The sequence below is a fragment of the Alternaria dauci genome, chromosome 8 (genome assembly GCF_042100115.1).
Source record: "Alternaria dauci strain A2016 chromosome 8, whole genome shotgun sequence".
In the NCBI taxonomy this organism is placed as follows: domain Eukaryota; kingdom Fungi; phylum Ascomycota; class Dothideomycetes; order Pleosporales; family Pleosporaceae; genus Alternaria; species Alternaria dauci.
Window position 1 is genome coordinate 1,008,526 of NC_091279.1, and position 20,874 is coordinate 1,029,399.

General features: G+C 50.8%; 7 protein-coding genes across 7 annotated transcripts; 2 read left to right on the plus strand and 5 right to left on the minus strand.

Moving 5' to 3' along the window:
- Positions 1-4,242: 4,242 nt before the first annotated feature.
- ACET3X_008284 (uncharacterized protein) lies at positions 4,243-5,493 on the minus strand (the record flags this gene model as incomplete). Its single annotated transcript, XM_069454441.1, has 3 exons — positions 4,243-4,781; positions 4,834-5,245; positions 5,341-5,493. 3 exons carry the CDS (start codon positions 5,491-5,493, stop codon positions 4,243-4,245), a joined length of 1,104 nt encoding a protein of 367 aa, XP_069303886.1.
- A 1,965-nt stretch (positions 5,494-7,458) lies between these two features.
- ACET3X_008285 (uncharacterized protein) lies at positions 7,459-9,272 on the plus strand (the record flags this gene model as incomplete). The annotated part of the gene is made up of 5 exons (XM_069454442.1): positions 7,459-7,752; positions 7,868-8,227; positions 8,291-8,533; positions 8,589-9,110; positions 9,162-9,272. 5 exons carry the CDS (start codon positions 7,459-7,461, stop codon positions 9,270-9,272), a joined length of 1,530 nt encoding a protein of 509 aa, XP_069303887.1.
- A 769-nt stretch (positions 9,273-10,041) lies between these two features.
- On the plus strand, positions 10,042-11,601 carry ACET3X_008286 (uncharacterized protein). The gene has a single exon (XM_069454443.1). The coding sequence runs from the start codon at positions 10,689-10,691 to the stop codon at positions 11,376-11,378; it is 690 nt and encodes a 229-aa protein (XP_069303888.1). The 5' UTR covers positions 10,042-10,688; the 3' UTR covers positions 11,379-11,601.
- A 1,325-nt stretch (positions 11,602-12,926) lies between these two features.
- On the minus strand, positions 12,927-14,147 carry ACET3X_008287 (uncharacterized protein; the record flags this gene model as incomplete). Its single annotated transcript, XM_069454444.1, has 4 exons — positions 12,927-13,165; positions 13,218-13,877; positions 13,930-13,964; positions 14,131-14,147. 4 exons carry the CDS (start codon positions 14,145-14,147, stop codon positions 12,927-12,929), a joined length of 951 nt encoding a protein of 316 aa, XP_069303889.1.
- A 653-nt stretch (positions 14,148-14,800) lies between these two features.
- Positions 14,801-16,233, minus strand: ACET3X_008288 (uncharacterized protein). The gene is made up of 4 exons (XM_069454445.1): positions 16,100-16,233; positions 15,931-16,025; positions 15,150-15,847; positions 14,801-15,096 (listed from the first exon to the last, which is right to left on the minus strand). The coding sequence occupies exons 1-4, from the start codon at positions 16,116-16,118 to the stop codon at positions 15,081-15,083; spliced, it is 828 nt and encodes a 275-aa protein (XP_069303890.1). The 5' UTR covers positions 16,119-16,233; the 3' UTR covers positions 14,801-15,080.
- A 159-nt stretch (positions 16,234-16,392) lies between these two features.
- On the minus strand, positions 16,393-18,579 carry ACET3X_008289 (uncharacterized protein). The gene is made up of 3 exons (XM_069454446.1): positions 18,385-18,579; positions 18,103-18,332; positions 16,393-18,052 (listed from the first exon to the last, which is right to left on the minus strand). Exons 1-3 carry the CDS (start codon positions 18,428-18,430, stop codon positions 16,628-16,630), a joined length of 1,701 nt encoding a protein of 566 aa, XP_069303891.1. The 5' UTR covers positions 18,431-18,579; the 3' UTR covers positions 16,393-16,627.
- An 833-nt stretch (positions 18,580-19,412) lies between these two features.
- Positions 19,413-20,613, minus strand: ACET3X_008290 (uncharacterized protein; the record flags this gene model as incomplete). The annotated part of the gene is made up of 3 exons (XM_069454447.1): positions 19,413-19,439; positions 19,496-20,534; positions 20,591-20,613. 3 exons carry the CDS (start codon positions 20,611-20,613, stop codon positions 19,413-19,415), a joined length of 1,089 nt encoding a protein of 362 aa, XP_069303892.1.
- Between the last annotated feature and the right edge of the window lie 261 nt (positions 20,614-20,874).

Consider the following 20,874-nt stretch of genomic DNA (forward strand, 5'->3'; position numbering starts at 1 on the left):
GCCCCATTAGTCCTGTCCACTAACATCTTTCATCAGTGACACAGAGTGTTCTCTTTCCACGCGTTCATCGCGAAAACACCGTTTAGCTAGTTGGCACCATGCGCTGTAGTTGTGATGGCGCATCACCTGGCGTCAAGCTTCGGACTCGCCGTTGCCGACCTAATTCATTTCACCGCTCCTTCTCCACCGTGGTCACGGTTCGTAATTTTCCCATTCCCTGAACCAAGGCCGTGGGAGGAATGATGTACAATGACGTGCCGGCAAGGCTGATAAGGTCGGCATGCCCGACCCCGCATCAATAGCACGGCCCCAATTCATGGTTTTAGGTAAGTTGAATGAATCATATCGCCTTCGCTCTGTGGATAGTGTTCAGAATGAACACAGCGCAGCTACTCTATAAGGTCTAACCCCCTACGTGACGCGAACTTGGAACCTGTCTCCTTCTTACCCATAGTGATGTAAGACAGGGACAGTGTTGGGTGACACTCAATTCCAAGCTCGTTAGATCGCAGCACATGAAATCTGGTAGGCAGTGATATCTGATCCGACGTTGCTGATCAGATCAGATATGCCTCAACCTAAGATATACGGGTGACTACCGAGTCGGTCCTTGTGACAGGCGCGATCATTGTGGCACGAGTTTGGTTCATGCCGCATGCAGCCAAGTCTCACGGCTTGTCTATTACCCTGGTAGACCATTGCCTGAATTGTGCAACACGTCTGAGTAGTCATTGGTAGAACAACTTCTGGCATACCGCAGCATCAAAGAAAAGTCCAAGTAAGACACTTGGTATATTACGAACTAGGTTTGTCCCGCCCGCAGTATCTAGTGGTCAGAAGGCTTGCTTCCGGTGAGCGCGAACGTCGACTAAGAAGTTTATGGCTACGTCGCCTGGAAAGCAACAGCATTCATGAGTCGAACTTGGGTAACGATTGGGTATTATTGCAGCTCAGCGATATCATTCTATGGATGAACCTTTACCTCAGTACTTCGAATATGCGCCAATAGCGAGGTTGTGTGCTCTCTTTGTTGGTTTGGGTGTTGCGATATCACGAGCTAGGCACAAGTCCATGCTAATGCGCTCACTGCAGTCTTTGCTCTGCTGCTACTGACCCATGAAGATCTTGACATGTGCACATTTCTCTGCCAGTAGTGTTTGACCATGTCTTGCTATGACGCATGTGCTTTCCGCTTATGCAGCCACCACCCACGCCAATGGACTGGGACGGCAGGATGCGCGAACTGTACCACCATCATGCTTACTCTATGCACACCATGATAAGAATACATCGAAAATATTTCCAAGTGTCCGTAGCTGACGCGCAAACTCGACAGTAAAAGCTACCAAGGTTTCATCGAACTTTGCCGGTAGTGCACACGTTTTTGGATTGACGTGGGCTCAAGGATCCAAACATGATACCCTCACCCGATGGTTTTGCAAAGGCATAGGTACAACATTGTATTACTAGCGGCGGATAGGATGTTTGCATCCTGATCCTATCCATCTACGTCGCAGACCATATAAACCCTGACATGAGCTGACCACGACCCTAATAGGTGGCAGCGAGCCGAAGTAGATGGCTCACACCAGTGACGCTTCAGCATGCTCGGATCCAAGGAACGAACGGGCACTAGCGCCTTCCAAGGTTGTTGCAGGGCTACCGTTCGTCACATACGGCAAGGCCGTACGCAAAGAAAGACGTTTTGGGGGATAGACTCATTCATGAACCCTGACCTGAAATCTATTTTGCGGCCACTCCGGATTCTCTAGTTCCATGAAATGTTTGTTGTTGTCGTTCCTGTAGGTAGGAACTTGACCTGCATGAGTAAATGTCGGAAGCACCGTTAGCGATTCATCCACCGAACAAAATCATGTGCGAGCCGCCAGCACATGGTATAGCCGCTTATTCAGTCTTATATATACCCGTGGATGGTCAGTATTGTCGATATTTCTCCAAATACTCTGGAGTATTGGCAACTCTCATGAGTAATATCATATCAGCTGTGGGACACCTACCCCGGTCCATCATCTTGTCGCTTTGCCTGACACGCTTACCACCATTCCTTTATCTTACTCTCAAATCTTGTACTTGCAGGTCTCACACCGTACATCATCTCACCACATGCGGATAGAATGGCGTCTAGCAATGGGGACTCGGATATCCGCCCAGACCGCATCCAAGCCCGCGAGGACCAATTTCGTCGCGATATTCGAGCCAGGAGACAATCGCCAGTCGCAAAGAAATCTGTTGATCTGACAGAGCTGGATTATGTGGGTGCTCATCTTAACCTCTCAAAGCATGAGCCTTGGCCTAGCAGGCTCGAGCTTAGCGATAGCGAAGCCTCGTATAGCGGTCCTGTTCCCACATCGATACTCCTAGAAATCCACTCTCAAGCACGATCCGGTCCAGGTAGTAGTGATACGGGGGGGTCTTCCATGTTCCGTGCATGTACTCTGACAGGATGTGGCTCGTATCTTCCGTCACACGAGTATAAGGAGTTTCAGCGCCAAAGATTAGTCAACAGTAAGGTTACTCATAGTGGATTGGGATCAACGGATCTTCGCCCAAATTTGTCCTACGACATGCTGACAGAGCGATAGGCCCACGCAGACTATCTATATCAACACCTGTTGAGCCCGAAACACAGGAAGAACATGACCCAAGCCACCGTCCAGAACCCCACGTGTCGTATCCTGTGAGCTATACACCATCGCATTGCTCTCGAGCCTTGACGGACAGAGAGGATCGTAGCGCGAAGGATACGGAAGCGGTCTCCCCCGGACCTTGGTCGCAGCTTAATCAGACTGTTGGTAAGAAGGGAGGTGTGGCTAAGCTTGTGCCGTACACAAATTCCTGCACCTTGTAAAGGGCTACAATAATCTCGGTATTCACGAGGTGTTCATGCGATCACCAAAGAGCTTGTTGTGTTGAGAAGAAAGCCTTGTCTTCGTACGTCGACCCGTTATACTGTAAGATGATTGCACCTTTTCTCAGTCGTTCCGGTGGCAATGGATCGTGGGAGCATCTTCCCATTGTCGTGAATACTTTTTCCCTTGCCGCTATTGCCGTCAAGGCGCATCGCTTACACTCAGATTCGAGCAAATGACAACTGCATATCTTCCATCTCTTCCTTTGCATCTTGGTCAATCAGCTCGCGTTTCCAAACACACTACATCAGGGCGACCGTACATCTGTGAGAAGAGAGAGAAAATCGGCCTAACGCACAATGCTGCGCTCAGGCTTCATGCTAAATTGTGTCAAGGAGCTTCCCGATTGAACAGTGCTGCTGATCATCAAGAAGCAGGCCAGGGTATCACATAAGCAAAGCAGAAATCGCTTTTCACAGGCATGCAATCGTGTGGCAAGCCACAACGATCCTCATCTGAGAACCCTTCGAGCGCCTTGGGGCTAACGACTGTACTCGAGGTGGGAACGGATCTCACTCTATCCGAGCGGGGAACGCGATGAGCTGGTGGGGAACGTACTGTATACGGATTTTGCTGCAGCACACCTCCTAGATCTACAAAAAACAAAAGTGGATCCAGAAAGCAAGATTAAAGAGGTGGAAGGAATGCGATCAACACAGTAGTGGTGCGACGGCAGCGGCAGCGGCGGGACCCGTACAAGCTGCCGAAGGGCAAAATTGTGGGGCTGCGAACCACCGAGGCACAGCTGCAGTCAGAAAAAAAGAGAACAGACGTCTCCTTCCAGAGGCAGGGGCCTCAGAGACACTAGTTGGTCGTTCAACTTCTCTCTGTTGAAAAGGTGGTGTGGGGAAACACCCTCACCAGGGAACCTCTCCGCGCAGTCCACCTGCATGCAGAAGAAATATTTACGCACAATGTGTATTAAACCTTTCTTATTCTGTCAAGGCATTCATCGTCTTTCGGTGTCGCTATCTTCAAATCTCCATGGGTGGAGAAAATACTGACGATCTTTGTCGTTGGGCGCGCACATTGCTGTTGTAAAAACCATCTTGACAGATGCAGGATGCATTGTCATCGCTAACGTCAAGCAAAGTTTGATACAACGTTGATCCACGGTGAAGCTAGCAGTATGTGGCTTTGTTGCAGGCTTTTGAATTTTTTGTGAATAGCTGAATTCATCTTCGTGCGGTTTTATTGCTAGCTTTGTACCAACGATGAAGAACTCGATGGGTAACACGCGTCATGTTTATTGTTCCTCCAAGCAAAGGTGTAAAACCAGCATTGATAATTTGCGCTATACAGCCTACTACGATTACACGTAATCGTCCCTCGAAGTGACTGTAGTAGTGATCATGATATCGTTGGAATCTTTTGTCCTTGGCTCACCATTCCATGCATTGTTGGCGTGACTCTCCCTAAGTATTGTTTCCTCGCTCGCTGTATCACTACCCATGCGAACTGTTGTCTGTAACACGCTCTCTCCAGGGCCCATGTATATCTTCTCCGACCTTTTGCTTCCGTCCATACCACGACTACTCCTGGACTTGGAGTAGTCCTTGAGCGGATATGAATGTTGATCTGAAGAGTCGCCGCGGGAACCGTATCTGATGCGGACGTATAACGGACGGAGGACAGGTACACAGGCGCAAACGATTGTGAGAAATACCTCAGTGGAGGACCATAGAAGCATGCTTGCGGTGTCGTATACGTAGTTCTCAACGGATGACAAAGATTGTAGTTCGATAGTCCGGACGACGGAGCACGCGCCTGCAAAAACGCCAAGTGAAAGACCGGATGCGATTGCGATCTTGTCTTTGCGCTTCATGTTCAGTCCCATGATGATGTGCCAGGCTAGTCTGAATCAGTGGCTTCCTTGGAATCAATGCGCAGCAGGGTTACGTACGAAGTAGAGCAAGAACAAAGTCCATGGCTGCAGACCAAGCACCCATAGTCAGGCCAACATCGGTGAAGTTGAGCCAGCAATAGCCACCCTTGATTGTTTGATCCCACAAGAATGCTGAAGGTACACACTGAGTGTATAACATGGTTGTCGTAATGATGCAAAGTACTGTCGTGCTGGCTATACAGAACCAGAGGATCGCGATGTGCCATCTCTTGAGGACGATGCGCAAGAGGAAGAGCGCTACTGAGCCTTTAGAAGCAGCTATTCCCATGATGCATATGCCTTGACCGATGGCTTCCCACATAATGGATTTAGAGTAGTTGAGGTCGAGACGAACGATGTCTGCTGTTTGCTTGCCAACACCATAGGTAATGCCAACCGATATACAGGCGACATAGCCAATAAAGGTAGCCTGAGAAAGTCAGTTATAGGAGCTTGCGATGAATGTTGAATCAGTCATTCGTGAAGCGATGCTTTTGTCGCATGGAAGAAAGCTGCGTAACATACTAAATTGACCAACATCAACACGTCGTCCCATCCGACGTTTCTTACGACGTACTGTCTTGTGTACATTCGCAATGCAACAAGGACAGTACCAAGGACCACCTGAGACCACATTACTCCGTTGAGTATACCCGCAAAGTCTGCTGGTTTGCCCATCTTGGCGGCTGGTCAAGCTGAGGTCGTAGTGAAGACCTTTGTTTCTTCGCTCTCTGCTTTATTACTTCCCGTAGTGAGGATATCGCTGGAAGTGATGTCGCCTAATCGTAAGACAAGTACGAAGGAGCAGGAGATGTGCTACTGGGGAAAGGATGGGGTTTGAATGAACGGCGTATCCTTGGTATCGATCGCTTTATCTTCCAGATGAACAACTCGAGTGGCGGCAAGGAGTGTTAGTGAATTGACATACTTACAGCCTTGTTTGCGCCGACGAACTGCGACACCCATGCTGAAGAACAAACATACTTGCGTCAAGTCTGAGGATCGAGCAGACCAATGCACATCTCTCACACCTATGGAAAACTGAACGAGCCCAATCTCCCAAGCGAAAACGACCGGCTAGTGTTCAGGACCTGCATAGGCAATCAAATAAGGCATAGTGCCAAAGCTTTGCTGCCATCTTTGTCACTTGACATGCCCTGCAAAAAGGCACTGCGGGTGAAGACGCATTTAGACAAAGCCCTCGAAAAAGCATACCACTGTCACATTCGAAGCAGACATTGACGCTGGTGGGGTTGTTGTGGTTGCTTTACGGTGATCCCACTGCGTCTCTTATTTCCTTTGCTCTGCATACTAGTCGACCTGCATGCAGTGAATTCGTTGAAAGCAAAGTTACCTTCGACACTGACAGGCTAACTGCTCCAGTCGTGTATGCCGCGCGGCGATGTCGTGGGTCCTATACAGCTTGCGGAGTGCGAAGGATTGGGCAGTTGCTTTTTCTTGCTCGAGTTGGACTTGACACGATCCGCAGTCGAATGAGCTTCGTCGTCGCTAGGTCCGGTTCGTCTGATTCGCTGACGGTCGACACCCTATCCGACAAAGCTGCCCTAGCTGGCACGTCAACGCGGAGCAGAGGCACGTTCCTTCACCGTTCGGCAACGACATGAGAACCAATAAATACGCGATTTCTGCAGGGTACGGCTGTCGGCTATCCCTTATCCCGTGGGCAGAGGCCTTATCTCGTAACATCCCTTCTCTGGCAACCTGTACGGTGCGTTAGCCTGGTCCATGGCGAAACCTTGGACAGTTCGTGCTACGTAGGTGGCTCCAAGATGGCATTGCCGGAATTCGTTCTTTCTTGAACAATGCCATGACATGCATGTCAGGTGGCACAAGAACGTTTTTGGCCTTTCCGTGACGGGCCGTTGCTCGCGCCACTAGTCGTTGGGGTCGAGTACTGGCTAAGCTCCCTTCGGCGAATTAGTCCCTACCTAGGTAGTGGCGTTTTGACATGCGAAGGATCAATTTCGGCATCGCGAGCGGAAAGGAACGAAGGAAGGTGATCCGTCAAGGTTGTTTTCCAGAACGATGGTACGCGCTCCAGTCCATGTTTCTCATGCAGGCACCATCAAGATCTCCACAGTGCGGTGTCATGTACATTTCGCGAAGCTACGATACCTACGTACACTCGAACCGCAAGTTTGAACAATCTCCGCTTTCCTTTCACCCCTCCATTTCGACCTGCATTTTTAGTTTCCGCTAGTACTATGATACTCCACAAATCCCGCTCCCACACCCTTACTAGCACGCAAGTCCGCTTCCCCGATGCTCACCCTGTCTGCTGCGACCAATCATTGTGCATGTTATTGCGATAAAGGGGTGGCAGATAAAAGCAATTTGCTCCATAGAGCTATACAGGCGGCGCCCTGCCTTGCCCTGGTAAGTCTTGTTCGGTTTCAGTGCACCACGGCCGCCGAACCGAAGCTGCTGGGTTCTAGCTCCACCTTCCATCCCACCAGATGCAGGCTTGAATATGCGGGTAGTTGGCAACAGTCCCCATAAAGTGGTCGGCCTGCATGGTAGGTCAAGACCTTGTCACTTACGTTGCCTTGTTCGTTACCCCTTCCATCTATACCCTTCTTTTCTTTTCTGAATCACGTTGCATGCACGTAGCAAGGTGACACGATGGCATTGACGGGGGTACTCGTAAAGGCAATTGGCCTCGGAGCAATCTTTCTCATTACTCGATATGTTCTGGCCTATCTAAAATCACCACTCAAAACTATACCTGGTCCATTCTTAGCCAAATTCACCGATATCTGGCGTTTCCTGAACCACTATGGACAAACTCATATCGAAACGCAGAGGCGACTCCACGAACGCCATGGCGATTTTGTTCGTCTCGGTCCCAACACCGTTAGTGTTGCTGATGCTAGTCTGATCAAGACCATCTACAACACCCGTGGAACGTACCTGAAGGTGAGCACGTACAGTGAGAATGTCATGTATGATGGCTGCTAACATCTCAACAGAGCGAGTACTACGTAAGATACAAGCAGTAGTTGATACACATCCATTATACTGACCACATTAGTCCATTAACGATGCCCTTCAAGATGGTCACATCATCCAGAATATCTTCAGCACACGCAGCAACGAGTTCCATTCTAAGGGTGTCAAACCTGTTCAAAAGTTGTACAGTCTTCGAAACGCTCTCCAAATCGAAAGTATCATGAACGACAACCTACGTATATTATGCACTCAACTCGACGCTCGCTTCGTGGAAGGTGCTAATAAGGGCAAGACATGCGATATCGATGACTGGATCTCATTCTTTGCTTGGGATTTCTTGGGCGACATGACTTGGAGCAAGCGCATTGGCTTCATGGAACAGGGCACGGACGTTGGCGGTATGCTTGAGACTGCTGAACGTGTGATGCGCTACTTCTCGGTAGTATGTTCTTGGCGACTCATCACAACTATTATCAATATGTGAACTTCTACTGACCTCGCATAGGTTGGCCAAATCCCTGCCCTTGACAAGTGGCTTGGAAAGAACCCAAAATGGCCACGCTCGCTCTACAAGTTCGATGACTTCTCTGTTGCTGCCGGTTTCTCTGTCGAGCGTTTTGTGGAGCGCATGCAGAAACCCGAACTTGGCGATGGGAAGTACGACTTTCTTAATGGCTTTCTCGAGGCGAAAAAGGAGTTTCCTGAGCTTGTCACTGACAATGAGGTTATTGGGTACATGATCATCAATGTGAGTATCTCACAGCTACGTCAGGATAGGCAGTCAACTGATTTCGCTTCTATAGATTCTCGGCGGTGCCGATACCCTTGCCATTGTGATAAAGGCTATCTTCTACTATATTCTCAAGTCGCCAGCCTCAAAAGCACGCCTCATTGAGGAACTTGCTTCTGCAAACCTATCGTTCCCTGCACCTTATGCTGCAATCGAGCACCTTCCTTACCTCGATGCATGTATCAAAGAAGGCCTCCGTATGCATCCCGTTGTTGGCCATATTCTCGAACGTGTCGTGCCAGCAACCGGTCTCACGCTACCTAATGGGGAGACATTACCGCCCGGAACAATTGTCGGCGTGAATCCATGGGTCATTCATTATAGTGAGAGCATTTTTGGCGCGAAGACTCATGAGTTCCGACCGGAGCGCTGGCTGCAGAGCGAACAAGAGGAAATTGGCGCTTACGAGGCTAGGACCAAGAAGATGAAAGACGCAGATATGGCATTCGGAGGAGGGAACAGAATATGTATTGGCAGACCATTAGCTCTGATCGAAGTATACAAGGTAGTTGCGACGGTGTTCGGAAGATACAAGGTATGCATTGCTTACTGTCAACTTGATACGCGAGAGCTGACGTTGCGGCAGATTGAACTTGAAGATCCGAGCAAAGAATGGGATCTTCACAAACAGTGGTTCGTGTGGCCGCATGATATCAAAGTCAAACTGAACTTACGCGAGAGTATCAGCGCGCCCTGATTGTCTCTGTGCAGCTTGGCTTACATGGAATTTGGCATGTACGGAAAGCCAGCGGTGATCTGTAGTTCGTGCTTCCAACACATCAGTGTAATTTTCATTGCGATAGTCTTTTGAGCCAGGCGGGCTGTTTCATGAAACTTGCCTGTTATCTGCCGTCCGCCGTACACTTCTTGTTTATGTGACGCATACGCATAATGTGCGTTCGGAATGTAACTGCAGCTGTGTGTGTGGTAGTTTGGTTGCGGAGCCAGGCGCTGCTGCCCTATTCCCTGTGCACGAATCGTCGCGGGAGTGAAGGTAGAATGCGTTGTTGCGCTTGCTTAGGTGCATAGCGATTCGCGCACGCGATGCCAACATCATAGGAATCTTCAGCCAATCGCACTAGCCGCTTCGGGCTTGAAGCGCGTGCTCTTCGGCAAAGGCTGCGTTCGCCGCCACTTGCACTGCACTCGAAAGCCGCTGTCATTCGCAGCTTTGCGTAGTGTGCAGTCTTCTATCCCTCGAAACATTCGGTTCTAGGCGAGATGGTGCGATTGTCAGGACTTCAGAGAGACGTATTGTCACTCTACCGACAATGCTTGAGAGCTGTGAAGCAGAAGCCAAGGGTATGCTATCGCGATGCCTCCAACTCTATATTCTACTCATACAGCCGTAGGAGACGCAGTCGCATTTCCGAGATTTTGCAAGGTGCGGCAAGATAGACTGAGCAACATGTTGGTGCGGCGGCTGATGATATTCCCAGATCTGAATTTCACAAGCATAGAGATGTCGGCAAAAAGGATTTTGGGACCATTGAGTACTTACTTCGAAGAGGAAGAAATCAGCTGGAAACATGGTCTGAGCCAGGTATCCGAGACATTCACAGGTAGCGGGAGAATGCCAGATCGAAGCTTGCGCATCGGAGCGGCGCACCACTGGCGCGACGAGCCAACGACACATCAATACAGTTCATCAGACCAGCATCACGCAACGTATTCCACAATCGCGGGGTAGTGGCATACCTCTCGGACAGCACTTGCACCACATGTTGCTTCCGCTGTGCTGGAAACTTCGAGCATCAGCGTCACGTGACCTGGTCTGAGCCACCACCCCGAACTTTCTAGTTGGTGCTTGCCCCTTCTCAAAACAGGATCATCCGGATACATGCCATTGCGACCACCCCCTCTAGCAGCTGGAAGCTTCTCATCTCATGATGTCTTCTGATTGCATACGAAGCCATGACGACAAACATCGTGTTCGAAAGCCCTAGAAACTCCCCGAGCCATCTCCGACGCTTCCTGCAACATCTTGGTCTACACAGCACCAATGTTCTCCGCACTTTGCGATGATTCGAGAAGCGCGTCTCTCGAATATATATAGCCCTCGAGGCCGCTCCTACAGCTCGTCATCAGAATAACAAAGAACAACAAGTCTTCTATGCAATCACTGCGCACAACCATCCGACGAGCTCCTCAACAACTCAACCGCATCACGAAACCTACGACTACAGCCACTCGACACCTTACCACCACACCAGCAACAATGTCTCTCTTCCCACGATTCACTCAAGAGTTTGCTCCTATCTTCCGTCTCTTCGATGAGTACGATAGGCAAGCCTTCCGCAACATCGACCGCGAATTCAACAACATCCGATCCTTCACTCCCAAATTTGATGTGAAGGAGACAAAAGAAGGTTACGAGCTTCACGGCGAACTCCCCGGTGTCGAGCAAAAGGACATCAACATCGAATGGACCGACAACAACACGCTGACCGTCTCTGGCCGCCACGAGCACGTCCGCGAGGAAGGTCAACGTCCTCAGGGTTTCATTGAGGGCGGCGAGGGCTCTCAACAGAAGAAGCTCGGCCACCAGCCCACTGTTGAGGACGACCCTAGCGAGTCCAACAAGGTCGCCAAGCAGTCGGACAACAAGGACGTCTCCAAGCACGACGAAAACAAGGCCAAGTATTGGGTCAGCGAGCGTTCAGTCGGAGAGTTCCACCGCTCCTTCGCCTTCCCTGCCCGTGTCGATCAAGACGGCGTCAAGGCTAGCCTCAAGAACGGTATCTTGAGCATCCTCGTTCCCAAGGCTCAGGCTCCTCAGCCTCGAAAAATTAGCATCGAGTAGATTGACGTGGCATGACCGGACGACGACAAATTACGACATCCCTCCTTTCGATGAGCAGGCGTGGCATAGCAATGGAATTATAGGTAATGGGTTATTATAGGATTGTATGATCTGTTTAGTATCGGTAGTGGTCGTTTGCATTCACTCTCTAAATGCGGTGGTGTCGGGATTGTAATTAGGTCATCACAATCGATGATTTTATCGATATGGGATATAACTAAACTCACGTTCATTTCATCGTATGCTGCTGGCAGTGATGATAGCACGATCTCTTCGTCTTGGTTCAACCTTTTACTAGATAATCATTCACCACCAATGTTGATACAAGTAACCATATGCGGAACCTCACGCCTATTATTTTTTGGTGCTCGATACTGCATAGCCACAGTGTTGTGAGTAATACGCACAAGGGGCGTCTATTCTACTGGCTGTGACCCAGACATAAGCATCCCGGTCACACCCGAGCACTGTGCAACAGGCGCATTCTAAGTTCTTGACTGTTCTTACTCTTCTTAAAAGACGTTTTTGACACTCTGTTTAGCAACTGCATAGAGTGTGATGCAGGTTAGTAGCCCCACATAGTGTAGTTCAGCTTGTCCAAAAACATCGGCCGTCACGTGCGTCACCAGTGCCGTACCTCGATCCTCACCTCAACCACCAGCAAAAAAAAGTCGTCTCGCAATCGTGAGAAGGATGTTGTGCATCCTCCGGGAGTCGAACCCGGGCCAATTGCTTGGAAGGCAATTATCCTACCGTTGGACCAAGAATGCTTGATGAAAGAATCAAGATCACAACCATATATATAGTCTGGAATTGACATCACTCGTCAAGCGGCCTTTCGAGTTTGTCGTACCTAGAGCCTGTTCAGTGATGGTCGTATGCCCTGTAAGCTATCTTATGGATCTGACTAGCTGATACGGTGCTAGGCAGGCCAGGGGCTGCTAGCGAGTCAGGAGCAGAAAAGAGTGTATCTTAGGACCTAAAGTGTAGGATCATGCAAGACAAGAATATACTGTTACTTTCCTGTCCTCTTTTCTTCCTATTAAATGTATCTCCGCATTCTACGAACCTACTACATCATACTAAGATTATCATGCACCTTTTCGCCGCTATACAAGGGAAAAATCGAACATCCTGCCTAGGCACCTACGTGAAGAGTGTTCAATCTTCCCTTTATACACTGATACCCTACCCAGGCAACTATCGAGGGGCGTCCGATTGTTCCCTTGTATGGCATGGCGCCAAACGGCGCTGCGGTCTATTCCCTAGCACGCAGAGTCTGGGTAACCTGATTTCATGTCTGACAGATGTGCAGCATACGCGAGGTTGAAAGCAATGATTAACAATCTTCTTGTGGTCTTATGTTTCTTGGTTGTGGAACATACGTGAGTTTATTGTTCGATACTTCGTGATTATGAGCTCAAGCATCACACCGCAGGAAATCCTACAATCAAACCAATCTATTTTGATTTCTATCCATCACATTGTGCATCGAGAAGCAAACACAGGTCGTGTTCCAACAGCCGTGAGCCTCAGCAAAAGGATCACTTAGTCTCCTGTTCTCGAGTTCTCAATCTTGGTGACGATCAGGTCAGTCGCCCCAACCTCTGTCAGCTTGTCCATAGCAATAGCAATGTCTTTCCTCAACACCATGGCTTGAACAGCCACCCAGCCATCCTCTTCCAACGCGTTGACGGTGGGAGCGCGGCGTCCGGGAGTGATCTTGCGCGCGATATCGAGCTTCGATCGGTCGATGTTGTAGGTGCACAGGACGTACTTTTGTGCAGCTGCGGAGAGATTAGCCACGTCGCACCATGCGCGAAATCTGATGCTACTTACTGATAACACCCTTTATCCGAGCTGTGATTAGCTCTACCAGCTTGGGGTCGGATGGGTGCTTCGACTTGATGAGGATAGCGCTTGACGAGACGACTGTGGAGATGGCCTTGAGACCAGCTGCGCGCATCGTCTCTCCGGATTCCACCAAATCGACGATACCGTCCGCGACGCCCAATGCGCACGCCGCCTCGACACTGCCGCCGACGTACTTGATAACAGTCTTGAGTTTCGCGTCGCTGTTGGCTTCTCCGTTTGTGTTTCCAGCCTGTTCCGCCTCTAGTTTCCGAAAGTACTGCTCAGCCAAGTTGGTGAAGCTTGTGACAACGTTCTTGCCGATCAAGTCTTCCGGCCTTGCCAGGTCGCCCTTTGCGGGAACTTGTACCTGCAAACTGCACTTTCCGAAATCGAGATCCAGGACCTCCTCTACACCGCTGGTAGCAGTCGGCGGTGCGACGCACTCATGTTCGGCTACTTGGTCGCGTCCTGTTATGCCCAAGTCTACGCGACCCTCTCCTACAAAAGTTGGGATATCAGCGGCGGGCAGGAACACAAGCGCGAGCGGGTGGTTCTTGACGAGTGCGATGTCGAGACGCGAGTGTCGGTGGAACTGGATGTCGGAGCCGTGGAGAAGGTCAAGACATGCTTGGTGAAGGCGGCCCTCTGTAATGTTTGTCAGTCTACGCGCTTCGCTAGTAGTGTGCAGACGACGTACTCTTCGGCACCGCAAAGAGCAGGCGGTCGTTCAAGCTGTTACCCAAGAGGTCAGTCATGAATGGAAGACTCCTGCTGCCCTGTCGCGCTCTTTGCGCGATTCGCTCCACGTCACTTGCGCCATTGGTGTGACCCATTATGGTAGAAGAGGTTTGACAAAAGTAGGGGAGAGAATGGAAGCAGGGGGACAAGCGGAACATACGAGTTGACGAGATCCATCCTTCTGAATTAAGCACGCAATTGCTGGGGCTTGTGGAATGCGAATGCGCGCTGTACACCCTTCAACAAGGCTTTGAATGGGGAATTCTGCTGCAGGCTAAGCACGAGTCCCACTTCGGCAATTGTAATTGGGCACGAGATTGCTGCCGTGGAGGTGGCTAAATGCGTGGACGGCGTCAGAGCAGATCTGCAGGCTTTGGATACGTGGGTGGGTGTGTCGTTTTGTAGTGTACAAGTTTGAGGCGCGTCTCGACTAAGTGACTCAACGAGGGGTACGGCTACACGTGCGATGCGCCAATGGCTGTGGAAGACTCAGAAACTTGGTGCCTGAAAGTCCATGTTGATAGCATAGAGGCTATGCAACTGACAAGACAGCGATTGGTGCAGTAAATCTGGTTACCGTGACCGACCTGCGGGTTCAATTTTTTTGCGAAATGACGTTTCATCAACACTTGTTGCCCCGCGTTGTGATGCGTCGGAGGTTGGCGACGCGGCATTGGCCGGCAGCAACTCATATGCTCAATACAGTCTACTCTCAATTTTGGATCGTGACTTCAACGTAGTCTAGGCTCTGCATGTAGTGATGACTCTAGAAGGCAAGCTAGCATCTCACCGCATTGTCCTTGTTCACTTGACAGCGCAAAAAGTGATCTTGAACGTAATATCATGCTCGGTTGCGCGAATCAAACATCTACTGGTATCTACCTACGATGCACCGCCCATGTGTCAAACCCATGCCGCTTCGTCTCGACACTCAATCGTGAAATAGGCAGGCTAAGCGGAAACTGTCGCAGATGCATGCTGACATTTCAATCCTGAAATACACCACCCGCGACTCCAGACTACCGGGTGGCTTGGTAGAACGTGATCGTCTCGCGCTAGAGAGGACACTGCAACGGGGAAAGGCGTGTGAATGTGAAGCGTCGTCATGCCTCACATGAAATCATCACTGTACATCTGTTAGCATTTGTAGGGCCCCTTACAAAACTCGACATGACTCACTCTCCAAAATCGTCATCGTCATATGCCCTCGTGTCTGCCCTGACACCAACATCCCTGCTTGCGTTGAGCGTAGTCTTGGTCTTTGCCGCCTTTGTCTTCTTTCCTCCCTTCTCAGCAGCCTTCTCCTCCTTCATCTTCTCGTTGCTCAGTGTGGTCAAACCAGATGCAATCTTCTTGATCTGCTCACTCGGCAGGTCCTTGGCGATCTGCTTGGTAAACTCTTGTAGGAAAAGCGAGTACTGTCCCTTCTTAGAGTTGGCAGCAATCAGAGGTGTGAGAGTCTCCCGGAGCTTGGTGAACTGGTCTTTGGTGTTGGGGTTGAAGATGGCGAGTGAAGATAGGTCGATGGCATTGCCCGGGTTGCTCTCGTCGGTGATGGTGATGGCCTTGCCAGTACGTGTCTTGTTGCTTACGCTCAGGTCGCCAAAGAGTTCTTCGGCTTGGGCGCGTGAAGCGTCGAGCTCTGCCTGGCGCATTCGTTCGCGGCGCTCGGCCTCGGTCTCTTCCTCTTCCGATTCACCATCCTCTTCCATCTGCCGCCGGCGTAGCGCTGCCTGCCTGTGTTCCTCGATCCGCTGCGCCTTGGACTTGTGGTTTGCTTTTGCCTCTGCCTCTGCCTTTGCCTTTGCCTCGGCAGCCTTCTTTGCCTTCTCGCGCTCGACTTCCGAGTCCTCTGCGGCGTCCCATGAATCCAGTACCTGTTGTGTCCATAGTCAGTCAATGTAGCCTTGTATGGCGGGGCTTGAATCGTGCAAGCGCGGGGCATGGTGGGCCGACGCACATCGTCATCTTCTTCCTCGTCGTCGAATTTACTGCGGCGGGCGATAGGCGCTACCTGTGGAGAGGCAGGAGCAGAGCTGCCTTCTTCCTCGTCGTCTGCAAGATATGTCAGTCCCAAACCTTCATGTTTCTATCTTGGAACGCGCGCAGTGGCATCGAAGATGACGTACCCCACTTTCCTGGTGCCATGGTTGCAATCGTTTGTAAGAAGACGCGGTTTGTGTCTAGTCTAGGCTGATGTGTTCAAGGGCCCTGGCGGCAGCAGTGCAGGATTTTATAGTCGAGCGATGTGGAAGAAAGAAACGCCCCAAACTTGACTGCGGCGCGAAACAATGGTTGGGCTCACCATCGCGCGTGGCTCGCTTCCGATCTGCCTAAAAATTCGCTGCCCAATCACACAGTGTGCGCCACATTCACTCTTTATCACCATGTTCCGAGTCCCATTGTTGTTAGACTAAGTTGCGGTGTATCGTAGTTCAATCGCAGGCCTCTTGCAGCCGGATTGTATTAGCCGTCTCATACGTGCAAGACATTAATCCTTTAACCCTTCTTTCCACGCCTCCTTGAGGCCTCAAGTACAATAAAACCCCTACTAGGCAAACAAGGAAATATGAATAGAAGATGAAACTTAAAACGTGTTTGGACATTGCCACAACGCATCAACAGACAACGGCTTGATTAGAACGAGACATGGAAAGTTACCGCTCAGGAACCTCCCAGGGTCTCCAGAATTTCCACCCTTCTCTGACTTCTCGAACGCCCTTCCGCCTCGAACTTGACACTCCGACCAGTCTTTCAATGCCGATAGTGCCCTCAGCCCGAAGAAACTTTTCTTGGTCAATCTCCTCCCCGCCTTCCTCTTCGTTGCCGTTGTGCAGTACTGCAGGCCAAAGCACACCCACGCCGTCACCGGCAAGTGTTGTTTCGAACTTCTCAAAGCCTTCATTCTCTAGCTTGACCTCGAGGGAGTCAAGGATCTTGTACTTCAGCTTTGTGCCATTCGAGATTATGGATGCGCCGCAGTCGACATCCGCTTCATCAGACAAATCTGATTCGTCCGATGAGATATCGTGGTGTATGCCATCCGCGCGGCCGTTGGTCAGGGCTGGGGGCTGGGGCTTGAGGATGGTAATGGCGCATCCTCCGCCTCCCGCACCTGTGAGCTTTGTCCACCCGATACCAGTGTGATCGATGATTTCGCGGATACGCTCGAGTTTCGGATGCGAGACGCCCAACGAGACAAGCAGGCCGTGGTTTATCGTGACGAGTTCGCCGAGGTGTCTTAATGCGTCGGGGGAGGTTGCGTCAAAGTCTGGTGATGTAAGTAGTTTGTGTGCAGATTCGGTGACCAGGCCGATGGCATTGAGAATGTTCTCTGTAAGGGCGGGGTGCACGTTGCGTAGATTGGCGACCTTAGCGACTTCGGTGGCCGTACTGCGAGATTGTCGTGTGTTGACAAGCAACAGTGGAAGCTCAGGAAAGCTGTGCAGCGGCGTGACCAGAGGCGGCTTGTCGTAATCCCTCCGCTGGAACAAGACCGCTTTACCACCCGAGGAGACGGTGTTGTCGACGCCAGAGGGATTTCCGTGTATGCACATCTCGCCGACGAACGCCCATCGGTTTATGCGCTCAATGTTGAGCTCGCACTCTTGTGGCGGCTGGTCCTGATGGGGTCCGCTAAGTGCACGTATCTGCAGAAGCATCGCCGTGCTCAGACAGACGGATATACTGGCGCTGCTGCCCAGGCCTGCACCGATGGGAATTGTAGATCGTAACGTGTAAACACACGGGGGCACTTTGCGTGACGCGAGAGAAAGGAACAGGTATAGAAAAGAACAAGCGGAGGCATGGTGGATCTTGCGTATCGATTCGGAGGCTTTTGGCGAGACTTGATCGATAAAGGGTTGTATGGCGGCCATAAGGTCGGGGTCTAGAGATGTAACGAGATCGTAGTAGTACTTCTTCTTGCCTGATTTGGAGAAGCTGTCCCAGGGAAGGTCGTCGATATTCCAGGTATGTTCCATCTGTATGTCGGGGAAGCGCAGCTTAACGGTCCGATTCGATTTGGAGAGGAACGAGACATGGAGGTAGGATCGGAGCGATATAGCGGCGGCGATGGCAGCCTGGGGGACATTAGCATCCATGCTGCCATGGTTGTCCTATAAAAACCTACCTTGCCGTGTACTACCGCGTGCTCCCCGTAGACGATGACCTTGCCTGGTGCAGATACCATGAAAGGAGGCATCATGGGCGACGACTGCTTCCGGAGCATTGCTGGAGCGCCCATCGACTTTGTTGTGGAGATGGAAGGCATGTCAGAGGCCAATTGCGCGGGCATCGAGTCTATTGGCGACGCCTCGGGTGTTTGAGTGGAATGCGACGACGTGCGCGGGTGAAGGCTCGCTGCGTTTGGGTTAGCCATGATTTGGGCCTGGAGGAAAGTGTGACGCCTTACGTGGCGCGACAACAGTGTTCCTCCGCATGCTGCTATTTGCTGCCATGGCTGGAAGAAGAAGAGGAAGAAAAAAAGTGAAAGCAACAAGTGAGCGTGAGGGGAAAGGATTAGGGAACCGCCAATGTCAAAGGAGGCGTCGTGCTCAACAGGCGGGTCATGTACCAAACTCGGGCGAGGTCATTATACATAGGCTAAGTCGACGGCGGACTAGCTGATCCGCTCCACCATGCAGGAACTGTCGGGGTTAATCTTATATCCCTATTTTCTAGAACCGCCCTATGGCTGCCCGGACATTTCCAAGACATGCACTTGCCGTCACCATTTCGAGTTACGTCTGCACTGCCTAACACGACGTAATGCTCCACGCTGGCGCACTCGTGTGCTACACTGGCTTCGCATTCCTCGGCACGGTCACGCGAACAATATCAAGCAAGGCCCTTGCTCTTCCGCGCTCGTCCTTCACAGCTGCAGTAAGCTGATAAAGCGGCCCAGTGGAATGGCACTACACATTGATAGTTTACCTTGATGCGGGGATCTTGCACATTATATTAACTGCAAACCGCAAGGAGCCATAGAGGTCCACGCAGCCCTCGGTGTCCGACAAATCGTCGGAATCCGACATTGACGCAAGGCACAGCCACAACACGTCACCCGTTCGTGGCACAATAATCAAAGACTGTACAGTGCCTGTGCGCGTAACGAGCTAGTTCGCGTAGCGAGCCACTTTTTACATATAAATCTCTAATACTAAAGTTATAGAGAAATATAAGCTCTATAAATCTAGAATTTTTTTTTTGAAATACCAAGTATTAGAAGTTTTTTAAAATACTAAGTATTAGAGATTTATATGTAAAAAGTGGCTCGTTACGCGCACAGGCACTGTAGGCTAAACTTGTCGTTGTGTGGGAGTGTATCGTATGTCCCGTATGATGATTTCCAGAGTGTAAATATGGTTTCCAGCAAGTGCCTGCCAAACAACAAAACCCGATAACTCCTCGCTATGCATGTACAACTCGGATGGAAGGAATCTATGACGGTGTTTTGATCATAAAAATCTACAAACGAACGTGTTAGTAGAGGCCAGGGAGCTGGTGGGAAAATGTAGACGTACCTCTTTCATGGCTTGTGCATCCATAGTCGCTGCCTTCTTCTGGCGGATCCATTTCTGCCTAACCGCATGCATGCCTCTTGGAGTGTACGATAGACCAGCAGGCACCGGCGTAGATGTTTTTGACAGAGGAACCGACGAGATTGTCGTCGGCGTGCTCTCGTCGTCCTCGCTCTCAGAGCTGGAGTCGTCCGAGCTATCCTTTTTGGCTGCTTTTTTGGCTGCTTTCTTCAGAGCCTTCTTGGCTTTCTTCTCCTCTTTGCGTGCTTTCTTCTCAGCCTTCCGTTGCTCTTTATCCGTGAGCCGTGCAGAGTCGGGTGCTGGAGCAGCAGCATCGTCGGTGGAGGATTCCGCATCTGATGAAGACGCACGCTTTGACTTCTTCGACTTGTCCTTCTTCTTCTCCTTCTTGTCCTTTTTGTCCTTCTTATCCTTCTTCAATTTCGACTTGTCGCTTCCCTTCTGTGCTTCATCGCGCAAGTCTGTGCTCTTCTTCTTGCGCTTCACCTTGAGCTCGTCATCGGTGCGGTCGTCGCGCTTCCTCTTCTTGTCCTTCTTGTCCAATGCGCCGTCGTCGCTCTCTGGCTCAGACTTGATCTCAGTCTTGATTTCGACTTCCTTCTTGATATCGGAGCTCTTCGTGATCTTGTCGCCCACCAGAAAGCCGCCGCTAACGAAGTTCATCATGCCGTATTTGCGGTACACAAACGCCCTCTTCTCAATCTCCTCTCGCCTCTCCTCTTCCTTCTTGACCTCGGCTTCATTGCCGTTTAGACGCCCAAGGATACTCTCAAGCCCTGCAAGACCAAAGTTTTCGGCGCGCTCACTCCCTCGTTTTGCGCCCAAGCCAAGATTATCGTCTTTGAGAAACACGCGAATATGCGACTGCGAGGCGGCGGTATAGTGAGCGGCATGAGAGGCATCCGTCGCACCCAGGGAGTTACCGGGCTGCCATCCTTGCGAGGTCAATATGCGATGGCCGAAGCGCGAGGTGTTGTTCGCCCAGGTAGTGTTCTGGGGATCGTTGGAGATCTTCGTTCGGCTGGTCTTGCGTTAGTTTTGTGCCAGAGTCGGCCAGAGCCAAACTGGCAGACATACTTCTTCGGCGCTGCGAGGCCCATGGTGAATGCTGCACAGGTTGGACGAGGGTGCGATTGTCCAAGGCAAAGCGGGAGTCCGCAAACACGACCAAAAATTTGTGGATGCCCGCTAGCGCGGAATCTTGGCGCTATGTGGGGAAGCCATCTTCCCCGTCTCCAAGGCTCCGACCATCCATCACTCTCCAACTGGCAAGCTTCACCACTTGAGCTGCAGGAAGGGAAGCCTCGATGACGAGCCATTTGATCGCAATCTTTTGTCTACGGCACTAATCTTCAGCACTC